The sequence below is a fragment of the Mauremys mutica genome, chromosome 16 (genome assembly GCF_020497125.1).
Source record: "Mauremys mutica isolate MM-2020 ecotype Southern chromosome 16, ASM2049712v1, whole genome shotgun sequence".
NCBI lineage: Eukaryota > Metazoa > Chordata > Testudines > Geoemydidae > Mauremys > Mauremys mutica.
In genome coordinates this window covers 23,650,863-23,674,708 of record NC_059087.1, presented here as the reverse complement: position 1 = coordinate 23,674,708, position 23,846 = coordinate 23,650,863, and the positions used below count along the sequence as shown (strand labels likewise).

Here is a 23,846-nt window from a genome sequence, read left to right as displayed (position 1 = left end):
CCAGTGAAGAATCTGGCCTGTGTGTGTACAATATTAGAGATGGGTCTGAACCACAGCACTAAGCCCTCCAAGCCACCATACTTGTAAATATTGTAGGCCTAATTCTCTCACTTACACAGCAGATGTAAATCAGGAATGACGTGACTGGACTCAATAGCTACACCGATGTAAAGCCAACATCAGTGAGAGGAGAATCTGTGTGTTTGTGTGTGTGTGTGTGTGTGTGTTGAGAGAGAGAGAGAGAGAGAGAGAGACACGTGCACACACCTCTGTGTGTGTGTGTGTGTGTGTGTGTGTGTGTGTGTACACACACGCAAACGCCGAGAGAGAAATATGTCACAGAATGGTGAGCTGTGAAGTTTTTATTGGCGTGAAATTTCAGATGCTGCATTACTGGTGACCGGTGAAACTGAAAGAATTAAGAGCTCATCCCAAAGGATGGCCAGTCAAACTGTTACATTGCATCACACCATCATGTTTTCTGTATAAGCCACTTACTTTACAGACAAACTCTTTAAGAAATCTTTTAGAGAGTTTAAAAATCCCTTTAATTGGGACTATTTTTTCTAGTCCTCCGTCTCCGAAGCCAGGCTCCCTCATGAGACCAACTGCCACAAAGGATAATAACTACAACATTTTAGAAACCTCTAAAGACGATCTAAGATCGAGCATGGTACATGCACTCTGCACTCCTTTTGCATAGGTGTAAATGACCACACAAGGCAGATAAAAATCAGCCTCAGCATGTTTATAGATATAGCTGCAGGTTATGGGTAAGAAATATAAGTAATTGGGACATCTATATTCTTTCTATGTTAGCCTACTAACATGAGCAAATATTCTAATAACAAAAATCTATCTGTATATTTACTATGCAATCTGTCAGTGTTCTCCCTTGTCCCAAACTAAAATACACACACTCAGGCCATGATTCAGGAAAGCACTTAAAGCACCTGCTTAAAGTTAAGTACATGCTTCAGTATTGTCCTGAACAAGGACACTTTTCATGAATAAGGGCCTTAAATATCATGTAAAGAATAACTGACGATGGAAAGATGATGAATAAACATTAATCTTGTGCTTTAGGAATGACTTATTTTGTGGTTTCGCTCTGCCTTTTGTAGATTAAGTGGTCAGGTCTATGACTAGGGCAGGATGAATATTTTTCCATCAAAACTCTTTTTGATGGAAATTTGGGTTTTTAACTAAATTAAAATTTGCATAAAATATATCTGCTTTCTGCAGAAAATTTTGACTATTTGTTGAAAAACTGGACATCTGAAAACCTAAGCTGAAAAAACAAAACATTTTGATACCGCAATGCTCCTGTGGTCCTGCATGGGGGTTGTAGTTCCATTGAGTCATACCACCCATTGTCCTCTGTGGGCTGGATTCCCTATTCAGACTATATCTCCCATGATGCACCATCTCAGCTCAGTCAGAGGGGAGATTATGATGCATGATGGGAGATGTAGTCTGACTAGGAAGCCAGGCCCATAATTGAGATTGCAAGCGTGAGAGCTCAAACGGCAACTCTCATGAACCACTGCAGCAGCATTCCTGAATCTAAGGGTTTTGGTTTTGGCCAAAAGTTTTTTGAGGTTCCTCCCTTCCTTTTCTGTCAACCCCCCATCCCACCCCCCAAAAAGTTTAAACTTTCTTTGGGGGGGGGGGAGGGAGTGACATGAATTATCTTTTTCATTTTAATTTTTCCACAAAGAATAAAACCATTTTCTAACCAGCTCTATCTGTAAATCATTAGAAAAAACACATTGTGCTATCCATTGCATCTCTCTCTCTCTTACTTATATACACGTGGGTGCACACACACACACAGAGTAGACAACCAATAATTTCATGCTTCTTTGCTTTTCTGTAATAAATTTCTTAGCCTCTTCCTCTGTCTTCTCTCTGCTGAACAATTAATAACAAGCAGCCACAATGGAAACCTACTCAGAACAGGATTACATGGCTATCCCTCGGTGCACTGAGAAACTGAGGGTAATATGCAGTATCTATTTTTAAACAGAGGAATAACAAGCCCCCTAACCTGCTGTAGCTGTTTTATACACACTGATACAGATATATTTCATGCTGCTTTGCTTTTAGGAAGTCTTAGGTGAAATGAACAATATAAATACCTCTAGGATATGCATCTAATTGCTTTTGTTGTATACAGGAGCGGTGCCAGGGTTTCTGGCGCCCTAGGCAGAATTCGGGGGGCGGCATTTTGTGCGCTCCCCATGGGGCACGCGAGAGCTTCCGGTTCCATTCCCATCGCGCCGCCGAAGAAGGACCCTCCGCTGAAATGCCGCAGGCGACAGTGGCAGTCATTGAGCTGCTCAATTGCCTGCCGCTGTTTTCCGCGGCACGTCGGCAGAAAGTCCTTCTTCAGTGGCGCAACAGGAGTGGAACCAGAAGCTCCCGTGCGCCCCGTGGGCAGCGCACAAAATGCCGCCCCCCGAATCCTGGCGCCCTAGGCGACCGCCTGGGGTTGCCTAATGGAAGCACCGGCCCTGGTTGTATCTGATGATGATGACTGCAGACTGTACACCGATACCTCTCTCCAGCGCCTTGACTTCCACTGACACTCCTTTTATCAGCAGCTAAAACAAACATAGTCTTGAGCCAAATTTTTAGCAAGCCCATAGGCAGGTTTGGGGTACAGTTATTTCAAGCAGAGCTAATTATTTCTGTGCTAACATTAAGATGGAGGAGGGGAAATGCCAGCCAAGGCAAAGAGTGTCTCAGCATGAGCTGGGAAGGTTTCAGAAGCCTTGCAAGAGCGGTTGGTTTTGACTACATGTCGTTCCATATTTTCCAGCCCTTCTTTTGGTTTTAAATAGGGAAGGAGTTTCTTTTAACACCCCAGCGGCATGTAAAGCAACAGTCTCCTTAAAGTTCAAGGGTAAAAGAAGTTTAAAAAAAATTGTGGGTTGTTTGCATATCTAAATATGCAAATTCTGGTTTCTATGTTTTAATCCCAGTCTGAGACCTGCATTGTGCCAAAATCCCTGCACTGTTTGGGGCTGAAGTCAGGATGGAACAGTCTGACTGCCCTGGGCTGGAGGAGTATGGGCATATTTGAGCCTGAGCAGAGAGCACTGGCTGGAGTCCAGCAGCGGGTGGGCATGGGTACAGCTCTGCCAGTGTACCTCACACCTGGTCTGCAACACCCCCAGCTGTTCCCATTCAGAGCCTCCCCAGAGCATTTGTTTCCAACCATGTAGGCTGATGAGATTTCGCAAGGCCAACAAACGTTCACTTTGGGCTAGGCTGGAAACTCCCACTCCAGTAGCTGTCTGATGTAGGCCATATGGACGTGTAGACAGACATCCAGCAGCAAACAGCAAGTGCAGCGATAAACACGCCTCACTGTGATATCCCTCTGGTCTTGCATATGATAGGTGTCTGGCATCATTTGAATAGACTCAGCCTAGCCTTTATTGTGCCAAGGACCCAATCCTATGCTCTCTGTGCAGGCAAAGCTCTTCTCAAAATCACGGCGGATCCTTTCACTGAGTTTTGCTAGAGTCAGGAATAGAGGGTTGGGCCCTTTGTGGGTGTATCTTATTTCCATGCACCAATATCTTTATACAGAGCCATTCGCTTTAATGGAACTTAAACACAGATCCACAGCTGGGGTAAATCAGCAGCACTCCATTAAAGCCAAGGGACTCATGCCAGTTTACCCCAGCTAAGGGTCTGGCCCAGAAATCAGTAACACGGGATCTCCCTAAAAGCTTGCTGAGCTCATGGCCCCTTTCTCTCAAGTGACCCCTGTCAGCAGGTGGCACTTCCAATTCCAGAAGCTCATCAGCAATCTGTGCTGCCTGTATAACCTGCTGCCATAATGAATAGCAAGACTTGATGGGGTCATTGACACACATGCTTTATTCCTTTCATTATTAGCGTGCCAAGAAGAAGAAGATTAGGCACTTCCTAAAAAAGAAATTAACGCTACTTTGAAATGAGTTTTACAAAAGACATAGACCCAGGAAAGAAATCCTCCAACTATAAGCCGTGCCGTGCAGAGCTACTCATGGCAAGATCTCATTCCCCATATGGCTGAGAAAATGTATAGCCGTATCTCTCCACGGGGCTATTTGAAGCACAGTAAATGGACTTGTTCAGTTTAATTGGAATACGCTTAGTGATTGTATTTTTGTAATCTGTTGGGCTGTGTGGCCTCTTGATATAGGATTTCAGTAGAAATTAAATTCTGAAGTGTAAGCGAGGGCCTCATTATTCCCTCCCCCCCTTCATTTTGATTAAATAATTATTTGAAACAGAAAAACAATAAATAAGTAAGCGGGCTCCCTCAAGGGCAGCTATAGATCCCCCAGCAAAAGATAAAGGAAGCGAAGTCTCCTGAGGTTATTTAATTACTTCTTAGAAGTTGGGAGGTTTGGGGAGGGGAATCCTAATGTTCACACAGAGCAAATTAAGGCCATACAAGACTAGGCACTTTAAAACATGCCCCCCCCCAAATAAAAGATCATTAGAATTCACTTGAACTCTGTACAGTGTTTCATACATGGTGTTTGGTGTATAGTTCGTATGGCTGATGCTTCCTCATACGCAACAGAAGGAGGGAGAGTAGGGGTGATCAGTGGTGAATTTCACCCCTGAACAGAGGGCAGCAAAAGGACTGTTCACCACGTATCATCCCTCTGGCCTTCAGATGTGAAATATGCAGCACTGGGCATGTGTTTCCTGGTGTTTCCTCTTACCTCCGTATTGCTGGTACAGGTACTAGGTAACTCAACGGATGGCTGAGCTGGGTATAGCACGCAAGTCCCAGGCACTTATGAAGTGTCAACAGCGTTTCTAGCACAAGAGATCATATGGCCAAATCCTGACGTCTTTACTCAGGCAAAACTTCCCATGGAGTCAAAACTGAGCAAGGACCATGGGATATGGCTCACTGAAGGCTGGATGTCAGGGGTGCAATGATTGTGTCATCACCTCTGGAAATGTTGTTGGCCGTTTGAATAGGGCAAGGAGGAGGAATTGGGCAGGGAGAAAGGAAAGGTCAAAGGGGAGAGAATCTGGATCCCATATCTCTTCTCAGTGTGGACATAAAGTTTCAAGAGTTAACTTAATTTTTTAAATGTTGACACAAGGAATGGAATTTGCAAGGGGAAGAGGAGAAGATTTAGCAAAACGTTTTAGCACGTGCTTAACGTTAAGCATATGTTTAAGTCCAGTTGACTTCAGTGGGGCTTGATTACCTTCTTAAGTGCTGTGCTGAATTGGGGCCTAAGGGAGGAATGTATTGACTCTCAAATTATTAAATGACCTTGCAGTATACTGAGAACAATGACCACTTCCGAGCCAGACTTTAGCAAAGCTGAAACAAAAGCAAGTATCCCAGTCCTTACAGGCACCCTAAGGGGGCTACTTTGGAAATCTGGGAGCAAACAAAGAAACATTTAATGGATTTCCTGGCAGAGAGAAGAAGGATCTTTAATTTTTAGGACATTGATGGGGTGAGGGGAAGGACAGACATTTGTACCTGCAGAATCGGCCAGCATCCTTCAGCATGGATGCTGGAAGAGTCCAAACCCAAGATATTCTGACACTTCACAATTTATCCAAAGATTCCTTACCCGTGTCTTCATAGAATAGCTTGAATTTTATTTTCATGAACCTTTGCTTTAAATTAAAAATAAATATAGGAGCTAGGGTGTCAAAAGCCAGACAAATCTAAACCTAGGTTCAGATCCATTCTTAAAACAAATCTGGCAGCATATTCCAGTTTATATTCCAGATCCCTATAATGAATGATCTCAACTAGCTTCCCCATGTCTTGAGGTAGGAAATGGGCGAGAAGGAAAATCATTGTGTTTTTTGCCAGCAACTAACATAGTGGAGCCTCAGTTCTCACCGGGTTTTCAGGCCCTATGTCTGTGCTTTCCAATGAGCCTAAGGGTTGATGCCAATTCAGTGGGAACTGGACACGACTCCACTGAAAATCCCAACCTGCGTTAATATGAACAGTAAATAATGCTCATGTGATATAGTTTGGGGACCAACAGCTACGTTATTTTCACACACACTATTTGGAGGCCAATGGGTTCCTTTTCCAACCCATGAATTGCTTGTGTATTCTGGGCCTGCCTGCTCCCACTGGAGTCAGTGGTGAAGTCTCTGGGTTCATCACTAATTCTGGGGAAATCCTCTGAAGGAAGATGGGAGCATTTCTTTACTGGGAAATTTCTGTTCCGTGCAAAATGTTTTCTGTGTTCCAACCAGCTCTACTCAAAAGGTATGTGTGGGTCTGAGAAAAGGCATCGCATTGCCTCCCCTGTTTTTGGACCACCATTGCCCCAAAGCACGGAACCCCAAGTATGGAAAGTGTGGTGCAGTAGTTAAAGCATTGGACAGTGACTTCAGAGATTTGGCTTCTGTCCCCAGCTCAGCCACTAATCTTGTGCCAGTCATTCCCCCCCCTCTGTATCTCAATATCCCATCCTGTTCAATGGGGTTGGTGGTACCTCCCTTAGACGTGTGATGGGAGCTTTCGTTCCGTAATATTTGTAACCTGCTTGGAGATCGTCCACTTCAAGGCACTATCGGAGAGCAAAGTGGTCATGGCAAGGCTTGGATCATCAGCCTGTGCCATGTTTCGACAGCTTTTCCTTTGCAGTAACTCCACTTTTGCTTTAGTGGTCAGTGATTTTCGCCTACTATTGTTGCAGTGCCGATTTGCCCCTGCCGCCGAATCAGCTCCTACCACCCTATTGAGCAACTCTTGGATTAGACTAAGAGAACAACCCGCTGTGATGGGAGCTAGATGATGCGTGCAAGTAGGCCTTCTGAGACGGCCCCGTCCGACGGGCTGCAGAAAGTGTTATGGGGCGCTCAATGTGAACTGTGACCTCTGGCGGATCCGTCTCTGACCCCAATGCCTCTGCTGCACCGTACCTGCAGCCCAGGTTCAAAGCACATAGCCCCAGAGCATTGTGATGTGCCTTTGTGAGGGGAATGGTCAGGAGTCACGAATGACGCCCGGGTCTTTGAAAGCCACCTTGCACAGGAGCATTTCCTGCCCTGGTCGCATTAGTGTTCTTCAGCATTAAGCTTGCACCGCTCCCCTCTGCACAAAGCAACGAGGGATGATATTCTATGTATCAGCCAAACAGAGCTGCATGTTGTAAAAACTGAGGGCCAGATCCTTGGGTGGAGGGGGTGTGAATCAGCCCAGCTCTGGAGCAACACTGATTGACACCAGTTGAGGATTTGGCGCTGGAGCTGTAGTTCCCAGCATCATTTATAATCAATATCTATTGAAGATGTGTAGTCTAAACACACCAAGGGCCCTGATCATGCAGCCCAATTGCATTCAGTCGGTTACTGCCATGAGTCAGGGCTACTCATCTGAGTCTGCATTGCAGGACGAGGCCCCCTGTTATTTATTAAATTAGATCCCACCAAAGACCCTCTGAGATCCTCTTATAAGCAACAGCACATTTATTACACTGTCCTTGGACCACACCCACCACCAATCTGACTGCTGATTGGGAACATGGCCCAGCTCCCACTGATGCCAATGGCAAGACTTCCGCTGAATTCAGTAGGGTTGCCAGTTTTGTTTGGGTGTATCCCTGGAGGTTTCATCACTTGACATAATCTTTAATTAAAGATTAATCTGTATTTCCTGGAGACTACAGGTCAATCCTGGAGGGTTGGGCAACCCTAGAATTCAGTGGGACTTGGCTCAAGTCCTTATAGAGATTTTCAGGGGTCCATCTGACAGCCATCGAATTTTGGCCCTGACCCTACAATCAGACTCATGCATGTGGCCCCTGGGCCCCGCAAAGACCCCACTGATGTCATTGGGATCCTGCACAGGTGCAGAGGTCTGCCAGCATGCAGGCCCATTGAACTCAGCAGGGCTTCCTGTGGCGTTAGGGCTTTATCCATACAGATCAGATTGCAGGATCGAAGTCTTTGTTTTCCCCCCAACCTTTCTCTAACACACGGCAGGGAAAATATTTTTCCTTCCTTATTTTTTATTTTTTTATTTTTCTCAATTTTATTTTGTTTTTTGAACTTCAATGTATCTGTGGGCCAGCATGAAATCAATGGGGATTTATTTAAATCAGTGGCTTTTCATCCCAAATAATCAACCTAGAGGAATTTACTAAACAAGATGAATATAAACAAAACAAAAACGTCTTGAAATTTAAATAGCAAAGAATCGAACAGTTGACGGTGAGGATTTGAAGAGAGGGTTTATGTTTTTTCTTGTAATTTGAGACTCTAATGATGGACTTATGTTGCCCGCTCTTCCCTTTTTCTTACACCTTACCTACTAAAGGAGGAATTCTTGATTGGTAAGTGGATGCTATCCGCCAGACACTAGGGAATGTATTAGAGGTCACTCGAGAGCATTAGCTATACCTTCTACAGGGGGAAAAAAAGCACACAAAGAAATATCTGTATTCCTTTTATTTCCAGAGGGATTTTAATTTTTCTGGTTTTTTTTTTCTTTTTATTCCCACTCCACACACCCCTTTTTTTCTTTGTTGAGTTTCAAAATGCTAACTTGTTTGTTTGCCAATTTTTTCTTTGTACATAAAGACCTTTTTTTGTGACATTTGAGTCTCCTTATTAAGGAAACTAAAACAAAAAGTCAATCATTTAGAATTTTGTTCCATTTTTGTTTTATTTCCGATGAGTATGTAGTTTTTTGTATGTATAGTCCTATTTCTTTTCCCTACCCCACCTTTTAGGTTAAATAAGGGTTGTTAGTTTTTCAATATTTTTTTTCTGTTTGATTTATTTATTTATTTATTTATTCTTTTGTTTCCCTTTTTTAAAAAAAAATCTTTTGTTCAACATGGATCGCATGCTAATACTCTTTGCATGATGTCTAAATCTTCCAGTTATCATGTCAGGGGGAAAAGAAGTTTCTTCTTTCTGTGGTTTTTTTCAGGGATATGTACTTTTGTTTTTTGGCTTCTCTTCTTTCTTTCTTTCTTTGTTTCTTTCTTTCCTTTTGTTACAGTGCATCATGATGGTAAAATTTCTTGGTTTATTTAAAAAAAAAAGTCAGACAATATAAAACAAAACAAAACAAAAAAGTTCAAACAATGTCAAATGGCTTTTTTGCTTTCAGATCTCTCAGTCGGGGTCATCTGCTGACCTCTTTACCAAAACAGACAGCCCGCTTGGCAACCTAGCCAGTCGGAATGGAGGGGCCCATGAATCTGACTCAGGAAACGATACTTCCTCCCCTCCCTCCACTCAGACAAGCTCAGCCAGGCCAAAGGACAGCCAGGAGAAAAGAAGCCTAGCCCACAATGGCTTTGGCCATGCCTTCTCACCTGGGAAGCCCAAAATGGCCAACAGCGATAACGGCTCTGATTCGGGAAATTCCTTCACCAGTTGTTTTTCCCAGAGCAAGGGAACAACTTTGGGAAATCTCTCTCCGGATGCCCAGGGACAGGACCAAAGGTCAGTGATTGCCAATAGTCGGTGTTTGCTATGTCTATTCCTGGAATGACTCTGTCTTCTGCTCGCTTGACAGTCGCAGGTGGTGAGCCAATAGGAATGTATTTCTGTTCCTTATGTGGCTAGTCTGTCATCCCGACTCCAACAGTGGCTTCAAAGGAAAGTGAAAAACAACCCATAATGCACCTGGGCAATGGTGCCGTGTGTGGGGAATTCCTTCCTGACCCCTGTGGCACTTAGTTTATGCCATGAAGGATGAGATTTGATTATGCTAACTTTGATCCATTAAATCTTCTCCTCATCTCTTAGCCTCCATGTGCACCAGCCCCAGCCCCTCCCCCGCAAGGCCATTCAGAAGAGGTTCCGCTTGGATCCAGATACAGGCATGACTCAAAGACCTAGATCCAAACACCGGGGCAGTCACAATCTGCATCTAGATGTGGCTTGAGCTCATCGCTCATTGACTTGTTGTGACCTTGTAGCAAAAGAGCAGGAAAGGTCACTAGCACATTTAGGCAAACTTCTAAAGGCTGGATGGAATGGTTACAGACTGCCCTGTCTCTTCTGTAGCTGTTCATGTTCGGTAAGCAGAGCTATAGGCATTGAAATTTAAGCTTTCCAATCAGATCGCTCCTCTGGCCTGGTTCACTCGGCCAAATGCCTGCATAGCTACCTCAGGCCTAAGACACAGCAGAAATGCTGTGTTTCCTCCATGTGGGGAGTGCTAAGCAGTGACCAATCCATGAAGGATGAGCCTTGTGCATCACCTGCATGCAGCAGAGCAATGGTGACTCGCTGCATGGGGCCACAGAGGGGAGCACTGGGGCAATGGCGAGTGAGGCTGTGCTCACCACAGTTGCACGAGGCCCGTGGAGAGGTGGGTGGCAACATCCGTAGCTCCCCCGTTCCCTGCAGTAGCTGCCATTGTCCAGCGGGCACCTTGGGACAGAAGAGTCCCTCACGTGCACAAGAGCATGTTCTCTGATGTCCGGACTTTGCCCCCTAGCGATGAGGGTTAGTGTCACAATCAGCACCTGGCTGCGGCCCTCGCTGGAGCAGGGAAGGAGGGCCAGTGCCCATGAAGGAGACTGCATCCCAGCTCTTCTTCCCACGCACATTTCCTACTTCTCTTCTCCAGCCTGACTGACTGCCGTGAGAGGTGCAGCAAACGGGTCATGGAGCTTTGCAGGCAACTGCCATGAGGGTTTGGCCGCCGGCGCATCCATTTCACGTGCAATTCTCTGTTTGTGAACAAATGCTGAAGGCCCAATGAAGAGAGCTCGACTTTGGGCTCCGATCTGGGCAAATGGGGGCTAGCTCCAGTGGAGTTACACCAGCATAAAACCAGTAACATTGAAAATAGGAGGGTCAGGCCTCAATGTTTTACCCTAAAAACGCTATCCTGCTGTCAGTCCCATGGGTGCAGCTCCCATTGACGTGGGTGGGGCTTGCATCTATTCAGCTGAAAGCAGAATTTGGCACTTAGGGTTGAATCCTGCTCTCCCATCAGTGTAAGGCTGGGGTCAGAGATGTCCCTCCAGATTTACCCAGGTGTAACCTGGCACTGAAATCTGATCTTCTGGGAGAGCCTGATTCACTGTTGTGCCCACTCTGGTTTCATACCATGGTCACTGTTGAACCCAGTGGATTTAATAGGAGGGGGAACCTGCATTGATTCGGGTCCTGTAAGCAGAAGTCGGTAGTACACTCTGAGGCAGGGCTCTCCGCTTTACAACAACTTCACCGGGTGCGGAAATGTCCATTTGCAGAAGTTTCCTGTCCCCGTGTCTCGCCTGCTCGGAGGTGAAGAAGCGGAGCCCCCTACATTCCCCAGACCGCAGCTCCCCACTGAGACCATGCTCCCGCAGCGAGTCGTACACCAGCACAGGGCAGTCCTCCCGTGGCTCCAGTCGCTCCGCCCACTCCCGCTCATTGCATCACCAGGCTACGCCCAGGTACTCCCGAAGCAGATCCTGCTCCTCAGGGAAAAGGTGAGGCCAAGTCGAGTGGTTGTCTGTGTGATTGCTGGCCGCTCCGATTGTGGCAGTGCTTGGTAGTCCCAGGAATAGGCCAAAGAGCCTTGAAATTACAGCTTGGATTATGCTGAAATGACTAAGGGTACTGGCAGTACCGATGATATTGCCTCTGAAGGGCAGTGGAATTCCTGTTGGTGCAAGGTGATCTACAGGGCTCGTTCCCTTACAGGATGAATGAACATTTATCAGCGGCTGGGCTGACATGATTAAACTTGGGACCTTGTTGCCACTTGAATCCAGATTTGGAAAAGGAGCCTTGTGCACCTTAAATCCTCTCACTTTAGCTCTGGTTTGATTCACCTTTCGATGGTTCTTGTCTATTCCCAGGTCCTATTCGTGTTCCCCCAGCTACTCATCCAAGTCCTGCAAAAGAAGCCCTGGAAGCAGGGACTCAAGACCACGTCGGAGCCCCAGTTATTCCCGCTACAGCCCCAGCAGGTATGTCGTGGTGCCATTGCACGGCATCGCCCGCTTTTGTGGCACCTCAGTTTGGGTTTGTGACTAGGGTGCATGTGTGACTCCCCTCTGCAAGCTTCTCTGCTGCACTTCTGTAGCCCTGGCCCAATCTCTACATGAAGTTGTGTGTGAGAGCACCCGAGACACTGGGGATCTGGCTGGCTCACGTATTTACCAGCCCCTGAATGCAAACATGGAGCGAGGCATGTTTGGGTCTGCACGCTCCAGCTCTCGTTGTTTATGGCATGTCTCCATACGTGTTGCCAGCTGCTTTTGCTGACGCTGATTCTTGAGAGAAGAGGCCAGAGATGAGCTGAAGGTGGCAAGATAAGGCTCATCCCAGTGTGGATTTCTGCAACCGAGGCCTTCCCTCCTAGACTGCCCTCCATTCCTTGGTTCACCCTGGGAACAGACAGCCGGAAGGTCCCCATTAAGCAGCTGTTCTAGGGGGTGATAGGGCGAGAGAGGCTACTTATTCAGGGCTTTGAGGGACTAAGCCCTTGTGAAATGTCTGTGGAATTGGATGGGTAAGGCCTGGTGGGACATGCTGCCTTCACGCTGAACCCTTTCAGAAGCAGAGTGCTAATTGGGCCCGTGCTGTGGCTCAGCCCAGACGCAAAGGGCCGGGCACTCTACTCATGGAGGGCTTGAGCCATTGTCCGAGAAGGATTTTTCTTGAAGCAGGAAAACCCAAAATCTCCAATTTGCAGCATTTAGCAGCCGGGATTTTGAAGGGAACACTGGGGCTCTTTGACATGCCCCTCAGTGTGGGGCGCACACAGTGTCCGACTTGGTAAAGTGCCCAATTTAGAGAACAAGCCAGCAGCAGCACCAGCAGCCACCCCGAGAGCCGCCTGTGCAGCCCCACTGTGTTCTCCTGGGCAATATACTATAGGAATCAGCAGTGGCTTTCTTACAAAAAGACCTGTTGCCATCTAAGCCTGTTGCTCACTTCTACTCTATGTTCCCGTATCCCAGGCAGTGTAAGGTTAGACTGGCTTAAAACGAGCTCTCCCTGATCACGTGAAAGGTTGCCCATTGCTTCAGTGACTAAAGGTGCTCTTAGCCCTGGGCCTTCCTGGCCAAAGTTACCTAGCAGAGAGCCACAGCAGCAGCTTGGCATTGGTCTAAAGGACTCATTCCCGACCCACGCCAGGAATACAGAAGCAGGATTGTCCAAGGGTAAGATAAAGGCCATCGTCCAGATTCAGCCCCGGGGGTCAGTGCAGTTACCACAGGGCAGTGCTGATCCAGTACTTAAAATGTTTACTAGTGTTTTTCATCCCCCAGGGTCTCAAGGTGCCTTACTATTTATATAGATGTAAATTGCTCCACTGAAATGCAGCCAGCTCTGGGGTGGAAGGTGGCAGCTAAAGCACCGCAATGGGAGTAGTGGAAATTGAGGGTCAGGGCACTGGGACAAACCCCTGCTCTCACAATGAGTGCCATACAATCTCTACCTGCCAGGCAGAGCAGACAGTAACTCAGCTCTCAAGGTCATGCCGCAAACAACATGGAATTCAAGCTGGATGAAACTCAGGGCTTCAGGGTATTATGGGAACAATTTCCTCAACTTCACTGTCTGTGGGTTCGTACCCCAAGCTTTATTTTGTGCTTCTGGGAGGAATGTGTTCTCTCCCTCCGTCCATACAGTCCCCAATCCCTGTCAGGCAGAGTGACCTTTGTTTTGTAGCAAGAAAAGTGCAGAGCAAAGGGGCCCGAATGTAAATGAGAATCAGGGCCTCAATATTTAACTCATCACTTTGCAAAGTGCTTGGAAAGCAATTTGTGAAACCAGCTCAACTCCATTCCCCACCACCACTTCCAGCGCAGCAGGTGGGACTTCAGGGCGTGTCAAGAGACTTTTCCAAAACCTTGTAGCAGCACCAGGGTGAGAGCTGCTGCTGCATTCATTCTGGACGGCTGAGGCTCTGCGGAACAGACGTGCCCCACAGAAATAGCACACGTCTGCTGCCAACAGCCAAGTCTCACATTGCTGCATCCAGACTGGCTAAATCTGGGAACTGTGTGCACATCTAGCCAACTGTGCGTGCTGTTAGGAAGCACTCCCCAGCCCGTGCTTCGCGAGTGTCTGCATAACATGCAGGCTAAATGACTTGTGCCTCCATCTATCAGTCAAGCCATTTGGAGGATGCTGGCAGGGTTAGTTTTTAGCTCCAATGATCAAGGCCTGTGCTTTAGCGCTGAAGTTTCCAGGTTCTGGCCCCACTGCTGAGCCCCGGCCTACCTCCCGCAATGAGTCGTTGCATCAGCACAGGGATCTTGGCAGTGATCTTTCCCAAACTGGCCATTCCTCAGGGACCGCGCGCGAGAGCACACGTATGGCTCCAGCGAGAAGGAGTCCCAGAGGGAGCGGAACAGGCGGCGGCGGAGGTCCTACTCGCCCATGAGGAAACGCAGGCGAGATTCTCCCAGCCACCTGGAAGCTCGCCGCATCACGAGGTAAGGGACAGACGCTCCCCATCCCTCCAGGAGACCCACCGGGGAGCCACAGGCTCGGTTGTGACATGCTGGCCAGGGTCTGTGGATAGCTTTAGTAGGGACCTGCTTTGAGTCCGTCACACCCAGAGACCCTGCCCTCCAAGCACTCAAGGAGGGGAAGCATTGCCCTGAAGTTTCCCTCCCTGCCTCCCACTGAGCCCCAGGGCCGGGAGCTCCCTGCTACACCACCACCCCCCCTGAGGTCCCATTGTGTCACCAGTAACCACTCTTCCCCCTTTGTTCCCACAGTGCCCGGAAACGCCCCATCCCCTACTACAGGCCCAGTCCTTCCTCCTCCAGCAGCCTCAGCAGCTGTTCCTCCTGGTACAGCAGCGTCAGCCGCTCTCCCGGCCGCAGCCGCAGCTACTCCAGCTACAGGAGCAGCCGGAGCAGAAGCTGGAGCAGCAGCAGTGACAGCGGCCGGAGCCGGAGCCGGAGTTCGAGCCCAAGGAGCAGCCGCAGCAGGAGCAAGAGTTACGACTCTGCGGACAGCTATGACAGCCTGCGGCGCTAGGGCGTCCCCCTCCCTGCCACGTGCGTGGGGGTTGTCTCTCAATTCCTCTCTCCTCCAGCCTCCCCGGGGAGAGCTTATTCTTTCATGTTTCTATTGTGGCGTCCACCAGCGCCCTGTTGTGCTGGGCACTGCACACATAGAGGCAGCCGCAGAGAACACGTGGGCAGAGAGGGAGGGTCCTTGCTTTGCAGCGGCTGTGTTGATTATAAACCAGCCTCCCCCACCCATTCCTTGCCTATCTCCAGGGACGCATTTCCCAGGGGCTAATCCAGGGAGTGAGTTTAGCTCCTTGCTTTTCCCTGGCCAGCAGGCAGCAAGCACCGATTGATTGGTGGGGGGAGAGGGAAATCATGTAAAGGAAACTCTCTTCAAGGCTTTTGGGCCAGGCAGGAAGTCTGGCCCTGCTTCTATTGAGGTCAATGGCAAAGCTTCCCTTGACTCCAGCATGGAGCCCCCCAAGCGCTGCAGTGTGGCCTCTCTCCTCCAAAGGGAAAAACCAGAGGCTTCTGCAGGATCAATTCACCTTCCTTGGAGGTGGCTTTCCCGCTGTGCCCAGAATATTCAGTGCCCAGGGATCAGCCAGTTCCTGCTGTGAATGTGAAGAAGGAAATTCCACGGGGTGTGGATTGATTGGAAGGGGCCAGTCCCTCGCCCCGCCCCCATTTTTAGATCACGAGTTTGCTTCTCTTCACCCCAGCAATATGACCCGCTGGTGAGCCAATGAGCGGCAGTGGGAACAGGCGAGGGTTGGGGGCTGGGAGGCCAGGCCAACAATCAGGAAATGCAAGGGAGCAAAGTCCTGTCACTGCGGCTCCTGGGAGCCCTCAGCCCCAGAGCTCTCCAAGGCTGCTGCTGGTGGCTGGTTTTGTCACAGGAGCTTTGTGCGGGGCAATGGAATTCCCCTGCAGGTCCTTTTGGGTACCGGGTCACAGGGGCATGGGGAATTCCAATGAAACGTATTAGTATGTACCCCCAGGAGCTCCAGCCATGATCCCCATTGCGCCAGGCGCTGTACAAACACAGGAGGAAGGTCCCTGTCCGAAAGAGCTTGAAGTTTGTGACCTCAACCCCTCCAGCCTTCCCTGCTCCTCCTAAGATCAGCTCTCATGTAATAGTGCCTGGCCCAGAGCTGCTCAAAGTGCAGAGGCCTCAACTAGCAAGACTTCTTATTTATCAGCAGAAAGGAGGGGGAGCCCCCGGCAGCAGAGACCAGCTCCATGGTTAGTGAAAGAAGAAAGCCCGTCTTCTGTCCTGCCTGGGCAGGTGCCTACCATGCTCCCTGCTGCTGCTACTTCGCGACTAGTGGCTAATCAGATCAGGGCTCCAGTGTGCTAGGCGCTGTACCATCGTACAGGAAATGACAGTCCCTGCCCCAGGGATCTTGCAGTCTAAGACGTAAGAGGTGGATGAGCCAAGCAAGCAGGCTGGCATGGTGGGGCGGGGTGGGAGGGCGGAAGGGACGGGGTGACACAAATAAGAGGTGCACAATGAGTGGCAGCAATTGCGGCTTGCCGCCTGCCTAGCCTGGCTGACAGGCCCAAAGAGACAGGGAATGACAGACCAGGGACGTGTTCCAGCTGCTTGGCTCGCCGGAGGAACACTCCTGGCATCACCTGGGAGAGCAGCCAGGGGCTGATAGCCGGTTTAGCGACACGCCACCAACCCAGAGCAGAGACTAACAGCCCCCTGCCCCACGGGCGTCCGGTGTTGGCGCGGCAGCCCTAGTGCAGGAGAGGGGTCCTTTGTGGGATGCGGCAGGAGAGCATTGCTGCTGGTCTCAGGTCTTCGTTTTCCCTGGTGCTTTAACACAGCCAGCTGCTAGGGGATAATCCCTCTTCGCAAAGCAGAGAGCGCAGGGTTAAAACCGGGCGAGCGACTGGGAACAAAATAACTCATCAATCCCCAACTGTCCTCCTGGAGACAGCTGAGAATAATGGCTGCCCTGCCCCTAGATTCCTTACTCTGAGCGCCAGAGCCCGGCCCTGGAGACACTTGTTGGAAATTCCTCTGGGAGATGTACAGTGACAGGCACAGCGACCCATGGCCGAGCGTGCTGGCCTCCCGGCCCTCCCTCCCCAGACACCCCCCATACATTGTAAGCAGGGGCACCAGGCCGCTAGGAATTGTTCCTCCTGCTGAATCACAGGAGCCCTTTGAAGAAAGAATTAGCAGCCGCCGCAGTTTTACCCAAACGCAAGGCAGCGGAACGTTTTCTGTGCCATGCAGAGGGTTACAACTTGAGTCTGGGGCTTGCTGGGGGAGAATGCATCCAGAGTAACCTTTCCCTGCCCTTTGCAGCAGTGCAGGAGGCAATGCAGCTCCATCTCCCCCCCACACACACACACACGTAGATCTCTGAAGCAGCTGCTGCATGGAGCACTTTACTTGCTGGTCCAGTCAGACAGCTACTCAGGTGGAGAGGTGGCGGCCTGAGGAGGAAGAAGCAGGATCTAGGAAAGGGGGGGTACCCATCAATCACCCATTTCCTGACCAGCCCCCGGCGCTTCTTGGGGAGCGCAGTGGTCGTCCTTCCAGACTGTGTGCCAGGCCTGCCTTTGTTTTCCCTTTGCAATGATTGCCAGCCCAGCCCGCTGTGCGATTACTGTGATTTGCTGCCTAACAAAGGCCTCTTGCAGGTGCAGGCTCAATTGGCATTGGAGAGTTTCTTTTTCTTGCAACAGCTGAGTGCTTAGAGCAGCTAATTTGGGATTAAGAGGTTCATTTCCCCCTCCTTCCCTTCCCTCTCCCCCAGCCCGCACAACTATTATCCCATTTAGTCTTAATGACACAAGGACGTAGGGCCTCAAGTGTTCTGAGGGGCCGAGCAGAAAGTTGATCTGCCCCCATTGAGGAGGAGACGAAAGACTGTACGTGTAAAGAGACGCACATCTACTGGTTGAAGAGCCACCTGCCCCCCTGAGTCACGGAGACTTAAAATGAACAGGCAAAGGCATGACCTGAACGGGAGGTGTTTGTGTGTAGTAAATAGAGAGATGTGGCTCACAGCTATTAGCAGCTGTTATTTCCAGTGGTCCAGGAAGAGATGTGCAACCATTCACAGAACGGAGGCCTTCATTTCTAACCCATCGAAGGATTCCTATATTGCACTACTGCCATGGAGCAAAGGTGATTTGCTACATGGCAATGCTCCTCCACGGGCCAGAACCTGGCTTAGGAGAGGTTCAATTCTGTGTGATCCATGGGGTGGCATGTCATTGCTCGTAGTAGTTCAGGAAAAGGGTCTAGACGATTCCCACTTTCCAACCTCTAGAAAATAGAAAACTGGGATTCCGGCCAGTGCTGCACCTACAGATGTCCCAAAGTCATGGCTGGGGGTTAAATGCCACCCACCCCCTCTGTATGAGTGTTTACATGGTGATGTTATACTGTGCAGCTGTTGGGTGGGGCGGGGGCGGGAATTGTATATGTCCTTTTCTAGATCTTACTCAGTCCCTCTGCCTTCAGTGTTTTGCAGCAAAATCTACCTTGGGAGGAATGAAGACCTTTGCCCCCCGTGCCCAGCACGCTCTCCCAGTGTGATACTCAAACACATCACACCTTTGTTTTCCCAGTAGGACGCAGTTGCAGTTATTGGAGGCCTAGACCATTTGACTGAGGTCTAACTCCACCACTGTTGCAAGAATAAACCCTGCACATGTTGAATCCCCAACCGTGTCTGGTGCAATTAAGCACCGGGCCAGGCAGTTCAAAGGAGGCTTGTAAAGCTGGTGTAAATAGTAAAACATTGTGTTGACTTGACTTCCTTACTGATGGGGCTCTACGAACAAAGCTCCACGGACTGTCCTCAGTCCACGTGGATGGGAGTAGCATACATGGACCCAGGGTAAAGAGATGGCTCCCAGGAGCACGCTGAGCCTGCCGTGTCCTTCGTGTGGGCCTGCTGATCCACTCAACAAGGACTGCCTCTCATCCTACTGTCTGTCCCATGGCAGCTAAAACTCCTTAGGTTTCCCAATCAGACTTGTATTGGAGTAAACCTGTTAAATTATTTATTATTATTATTGTGATTATTATTCTATTTTTAATTCTATGTCAGACTGGATGCAATTGGTCACCGTTAACAGTATTTATTTATTATATTTTTGGAATGATAAGTTATTTTGGGATTTGTTTGTTTGTTTCAATGTCTCCATGTCCCCTTGCAAGTGCGAAGGACGGCTTCAGAACTCCATGATCGCTTTGCGTGCAGGCCCAGTATTGACGCATCTGACTGTAGCTCGTGTTAACGTTGGTGGTAAGGCAAAGCGGAATAAGTCCACTTTATTGTGATAGAAGGATGAGGGTGAAAAGTTAACGGGCATCAGAAGGACACTCTGCGTAGTCTTTTCCCATTGAAAACTAGGGTTCATCACAAAATCTTTATCCACCCTTCTGTGTGCTGGAGTCCAATGGACATGAATGGTGATGGATTCTATTTATGCATCACAAGCCTGTGATCTCACAGAGGATATGGCAAGAATCCTGCTGCTTCCTCTCTGGTTCAATGGGAGAGGGGAGGGAAATTTGCAATCCTGCAAAGGGAAATCACAGAACGGCCCTTTGCTAGGAGTAGAGGTGCCAGTTGGCTGAAAGGCATATTTCCCTCCTCTCCTTGAGTCAGACCACAAAGTATAACCTGGCTTCTCTGACGACGAAACTCTGGTTCCCTCTATGGTTGCCATCCATAGGACTTTTGTATGGTGTTTGTTACCGAGTGATGACGTAGCTGTGGTAGATAAAAGAAACAACAGTACGGAAGAACCAGCAGTCCTGAAGATGTTTCCAAAACCCGATGTCGAAGTGACAAAGTCCAGCCAAGTTATGGGTTAGGTTAGTTTTTTTTCACCCATTGGTGGAGCTATTTTAATTTAACTTGATGAAATTTCCAGTACAGTCCAAAAGGCAGCCCTGCTTATTGGTTGACATTTGGGATTTCTGCAGGTTTGCAAAATACCCTCCCACTTTTCTGTCGTTTGTGCCTTTTGCCAGCTGCTTTTTTTCTTTTTTTTAATGTGTTGCTTTTGAAGACATTTTGCACCCTGACATCTCTGATTTCTGCCAATGCTCTGCAAAAAAGCATTCTTCGGTTAGTGGGAACACAACTCGGTTGTACATGGATCATGGCTAATTTGAGGCTAGCCAGCTTCTCCCGAGAGTGAGGGATTCTTGAGGACATTTGTAACTCTTCAGATAGTTCTAAAGTTTCATGAAATAGTTAAACCTCCCTCCCTCTCTCTTGTTCCCACACTGCAATGAAGTTTGAAATGCTCCTACATTCCGGAACCCAGGGACCCCACAAGGTTCTTGTTTGTAAAATGCACAGTGATCTAAATCATGTTGCTCTGGGTTCTGTTATTCCTAACTGCTCGTTGTGCTCTTTTAATAGCTAATATCCCCCCACTCCACCACCAACCCCAAAAAAACACAAACAAACTGGAATCCTCATGGTCTTTCTGTCCTGACTCTCCAGATCCTATTTACACCTCACTGCAGAACTCAGCTCTTCGGCTTCTGCACTGAAGAGCAAGGAGCTGGGGCAGTGTTAAGGCCCCGATGCACTTGCTGCTCTCAGTGGTTTACCCACATCAGGTCTTTTGCTTTACGCTGGTTGTGATGGTTTAAATTTATTTTATTTGCAAGTTATACCAAACTATTGTCTGCAAACAGCCGATCAATGTTCTTTTGCTATGCATTGTACATATAGTGAAGAGGCTAAGAGGACTTAGCCTGTTATTTAATATTTATTTCTTCTATTTATTGAGCATTATTTAAAGATGATATTTGGATCCTGCCATTGGGGGCCTCACAGACTGGAGCCTGGAAATTTGGGGTGTTGCCATCTCGGGGGTAGGGGGGCACATTGTAAAATAGGTAACTGATGAAACTATCGAATGAAATGGACTCTTGTCAAAATGGAGGCTTCAGGCAGACAAATTGGGATCAGATTGAGCTAGAATGCCAGTAATTCATAGGGAAGCCTCATTTAGCTGGAAACGGATAGCAGAGGGGGAAATTAATGAACCAATTTCTGTTAAAGTCACAGCTCCTTGAAAAAGTATTTTAGGTATCTGGAAGCAACTGTTTAGCCTGTAATTTGAGGTGCTAATAGGAAGATTAGACTTGCTCTTCTCCATCCATGTTTTAATAGAGCTTCCTAGATTGTTGACTAGCCCCTACATCTATCTGGGCACTTAGATGGCCAACTTCACATGAGCATGTGAGCACCTCCCAACCATTCATGGATTTTATCCTCAGGCAGGAAGTAGTATCACGATTTTACAGGTAAGGACCTGAGCACAGGGTAGGTTAAGTGACATCCTCAAGGTCACATAGGGAGTTAATGGAACCCAGCTGTCCTGATCCAGTCCAATGCACTATCTATTAGACCGCCCTTCCTCTTATTGTTCCCTGCATGCTCCATACTGGAGCTGCTAACTTTCCATACTGGGGAGCGGGGTGGGAATCCTTTGCGGCCTTGACTGCACCGGGTTTTTTAGCCAGTGGTGCAGCTGCACTCCTGCAAACCTCTAGTGTAGTCCATGTTGCACCAGTGTAAACCATGACCTGCCTCAGTGCAGCTTATCCTGGTTTGAAATAATGTGACATGCTAAACAGTGTGGCCCAGCTGCTTGGTGGATGTAAACAATGGAGCTACACTGGAAGTCAATAGCCGCCTTCCCATTAACGTCAGGGGGAACTATTTGGCACTTTATGGCCAAGATTTTTAAAAATAACTATTTAAAGGTAGTCTCCTTTGGGCCAGATTTTAAAGGTATTTAGGTTTCTAACTCCTATGGAAGTGAGGTATCTAAATACCTTTAAAAATCTGGCCCGTAGTGCATATTTAGGTATCAAAATAAGAGTCTTGATTTTCATAGCTGTTGAACCAACCATAGTTCCCATTGACTTCACTCAGTGATGTCAGGTGCTTGGCCTTCCTGAAAATCAGGACACTTATTTAGGACACTAAAAATATGGATTTAGGTGCCTAATTCGAGGCATTCCGGTTGAAATATTTTGACCCTAGTGCTCACTGTCCAGTAAGTTTTATGGCTTCCTTACTAGGAAATCAATAGGTCATATGACTTTTTTGTTGTGTCACAAAAATTTTCATGTGACAAAGAGAGAAGGTCATTGCTAAAAGTCCTGGAGCTTCACATATTACAATAAACCATTCAGCTTAGAAAGAAGAACCATGCATGGCTCCCTGACTAAGGGACAGGTGCCTTTCTTCAGGTGGCCCTAGTCACTGATGAAGACCTCCCACTCTCAGATTTCTGGCACACCAAATCCAGCATGAGCCAACAGAAGGTCCACTGATGATGACCTGGAAGGTCTCTGGTGAGCAGTATCCCAGATCCAGAACACTGGCTTGGTGTTCTCAAATGGCAGGGCCCCAATGGCAGGTTCAGTGTCAAATAGCATTAACCGAAAACGTTTAGAACAAAGCAAAGAAGGGAGAAGAGCCGTTCTGGGAGTAGTGTGTCTCCATCGCTCTTCTCTGTTGGTCGACCACTACCAAATTATACAGAAGCATCTGATCATTTTATGTCATTGTAGAGCTACCTTTGATTTCCACTGAAAAGCATACTGTGTTCTTAGTCTTCCTGAGGTATTTAAGTTGTTAGCCTGGTTCAAAGAAACAACAAGCGTTCAAATAAAGGTTCTGACAGTATTAGTTCTTGTTACGAACTCGTCTTCTGTGTTCCTTTCACATACACTGAAGCAGGGTTTTAGTGGAGTAAGAGATCGGGGTCCTGATCCAGCTTCCGTGGTAGCGCATGGGAATGTGTCCATTGACGTCACTCGGCCTTGGCCTGGGCCCCAGAGCACTGGCAGAAGCAAGAGCAAAGCAGGAGCGAGCGTTTTCGCAAGTTTCCCCTTCACAGGCCCCTCACTTCTCCTCCTGTTCCCCTCCTGGGCCCCAACCCAGCTCTGCCAGTGCTACTCCTGACCACCAGTGCACCCAGTATTCCCATAGTGGCGCTGTGGGGCTCTTCTGGCTGCTCCACAGATCTGGCCTGCAACACTCCTGTGCTCAGCTTTGCCGATAGGCTTTATTGATCCTGACATGCAATGAGCCTAACGCGCCTCCCCCACGCAGCTCTGCCAAAAGAGTCTGAATTCCATTCTTGCCAAAACAACTGCTTTCGATGGAATGACACCATTGGATTCTCCTCCGCCTGTTGTTCCCTGTCCCAAATCCATCAGCACACGTTGGCTGGGGCTTGAAGAGAGATGCCAATGCCCTGTACGGTACCGGAGCCCGGAATGCCCCCTAGACCTGCTGTGTTTGAAGGAATTCTCACCACCCAGCGCAATGGATTACACTGGCTACTTCCATTAGCAATAACTGGGGTTACATGCTTAATTGCTGTGCAGTACAAGGAGCCTCTCCCCTTATCCTATTACAGAAAAAAGATTCGTGGTTTGGAGACCCAGGAAGAGCCATTCCCTGTAGCTTAAAAAAAAAGCAGTCTGTTGGTCATAGCTAATTACAAGGCACCTATCGCCTTGGTACAGTCCTGGAGCCTTAGAATCCCCCACGTCTAATAGGAAAGGAACGTCTGCCAGTCAGTGAGAGCCATTCTCCAAGCCAGGAAGCTCCTGCAGAACAGGGAGGTCTTGTGCCAATGTTCTGTGTTACGTTGCAATGTCACGATGAACAGTGGTGCCATGTTGCAATGCAAACTCACCAGCCGGATGCGGCTCACGGTGTTGTGGCATCAGTTCTTTCTCCAGCAAGATCAATGCGATTAGGTCGTCAGCCTAGCCATGAGTGTAACTCTCCGTGCGCCAAGTTAATGCTACTCCAATATAAGTCTTGCAGGCTGCTGCTGAATACAGACGCTCCCTTCTCTTCCGCAGCCGAAGGG

The 23,846-nt window shown here is 48.3% G+C and overlaps 1 protein-coding gene across 1 annotated transcript in view; it reads left to right on the top strand.

Annotated features, from left to right (window-relative positions):
- The window catches only part of SRRM4 (serine/arginine repetitive matrix 4), a 145,564-nt gene extending 129,201 nt beyond the window's left edge, over positions 1-16,363 (top strand). The window contains exons 9-13 of the mRNA XM_044990404.1: positions 9,128-9,465; positions 11,232-11,453; positions 11,826-11,936; positions 14,274-14,417; positions 14,706-16,363. Coding sequence (XP_044846339.1) covers positions 9,128-9,465; positions 11,232-11,453; positions 11,826-11,936; positions 14,274-14,417; positions 14,706-14,970 — 1,080 coding nt within the window. The 3' untranslated portion in view covers positions 14,971-16,363. The remainder of the gene's footprint in view (positions 1-9,127; positions 9,466-11,231; positions 11,454-11,825; positions 11,937-14,273; positions 14,418-14,705) is intronic.
- The last annotated feature ends 7,483 nt before the right edge of the window (positions 16,364-23,846 follow it).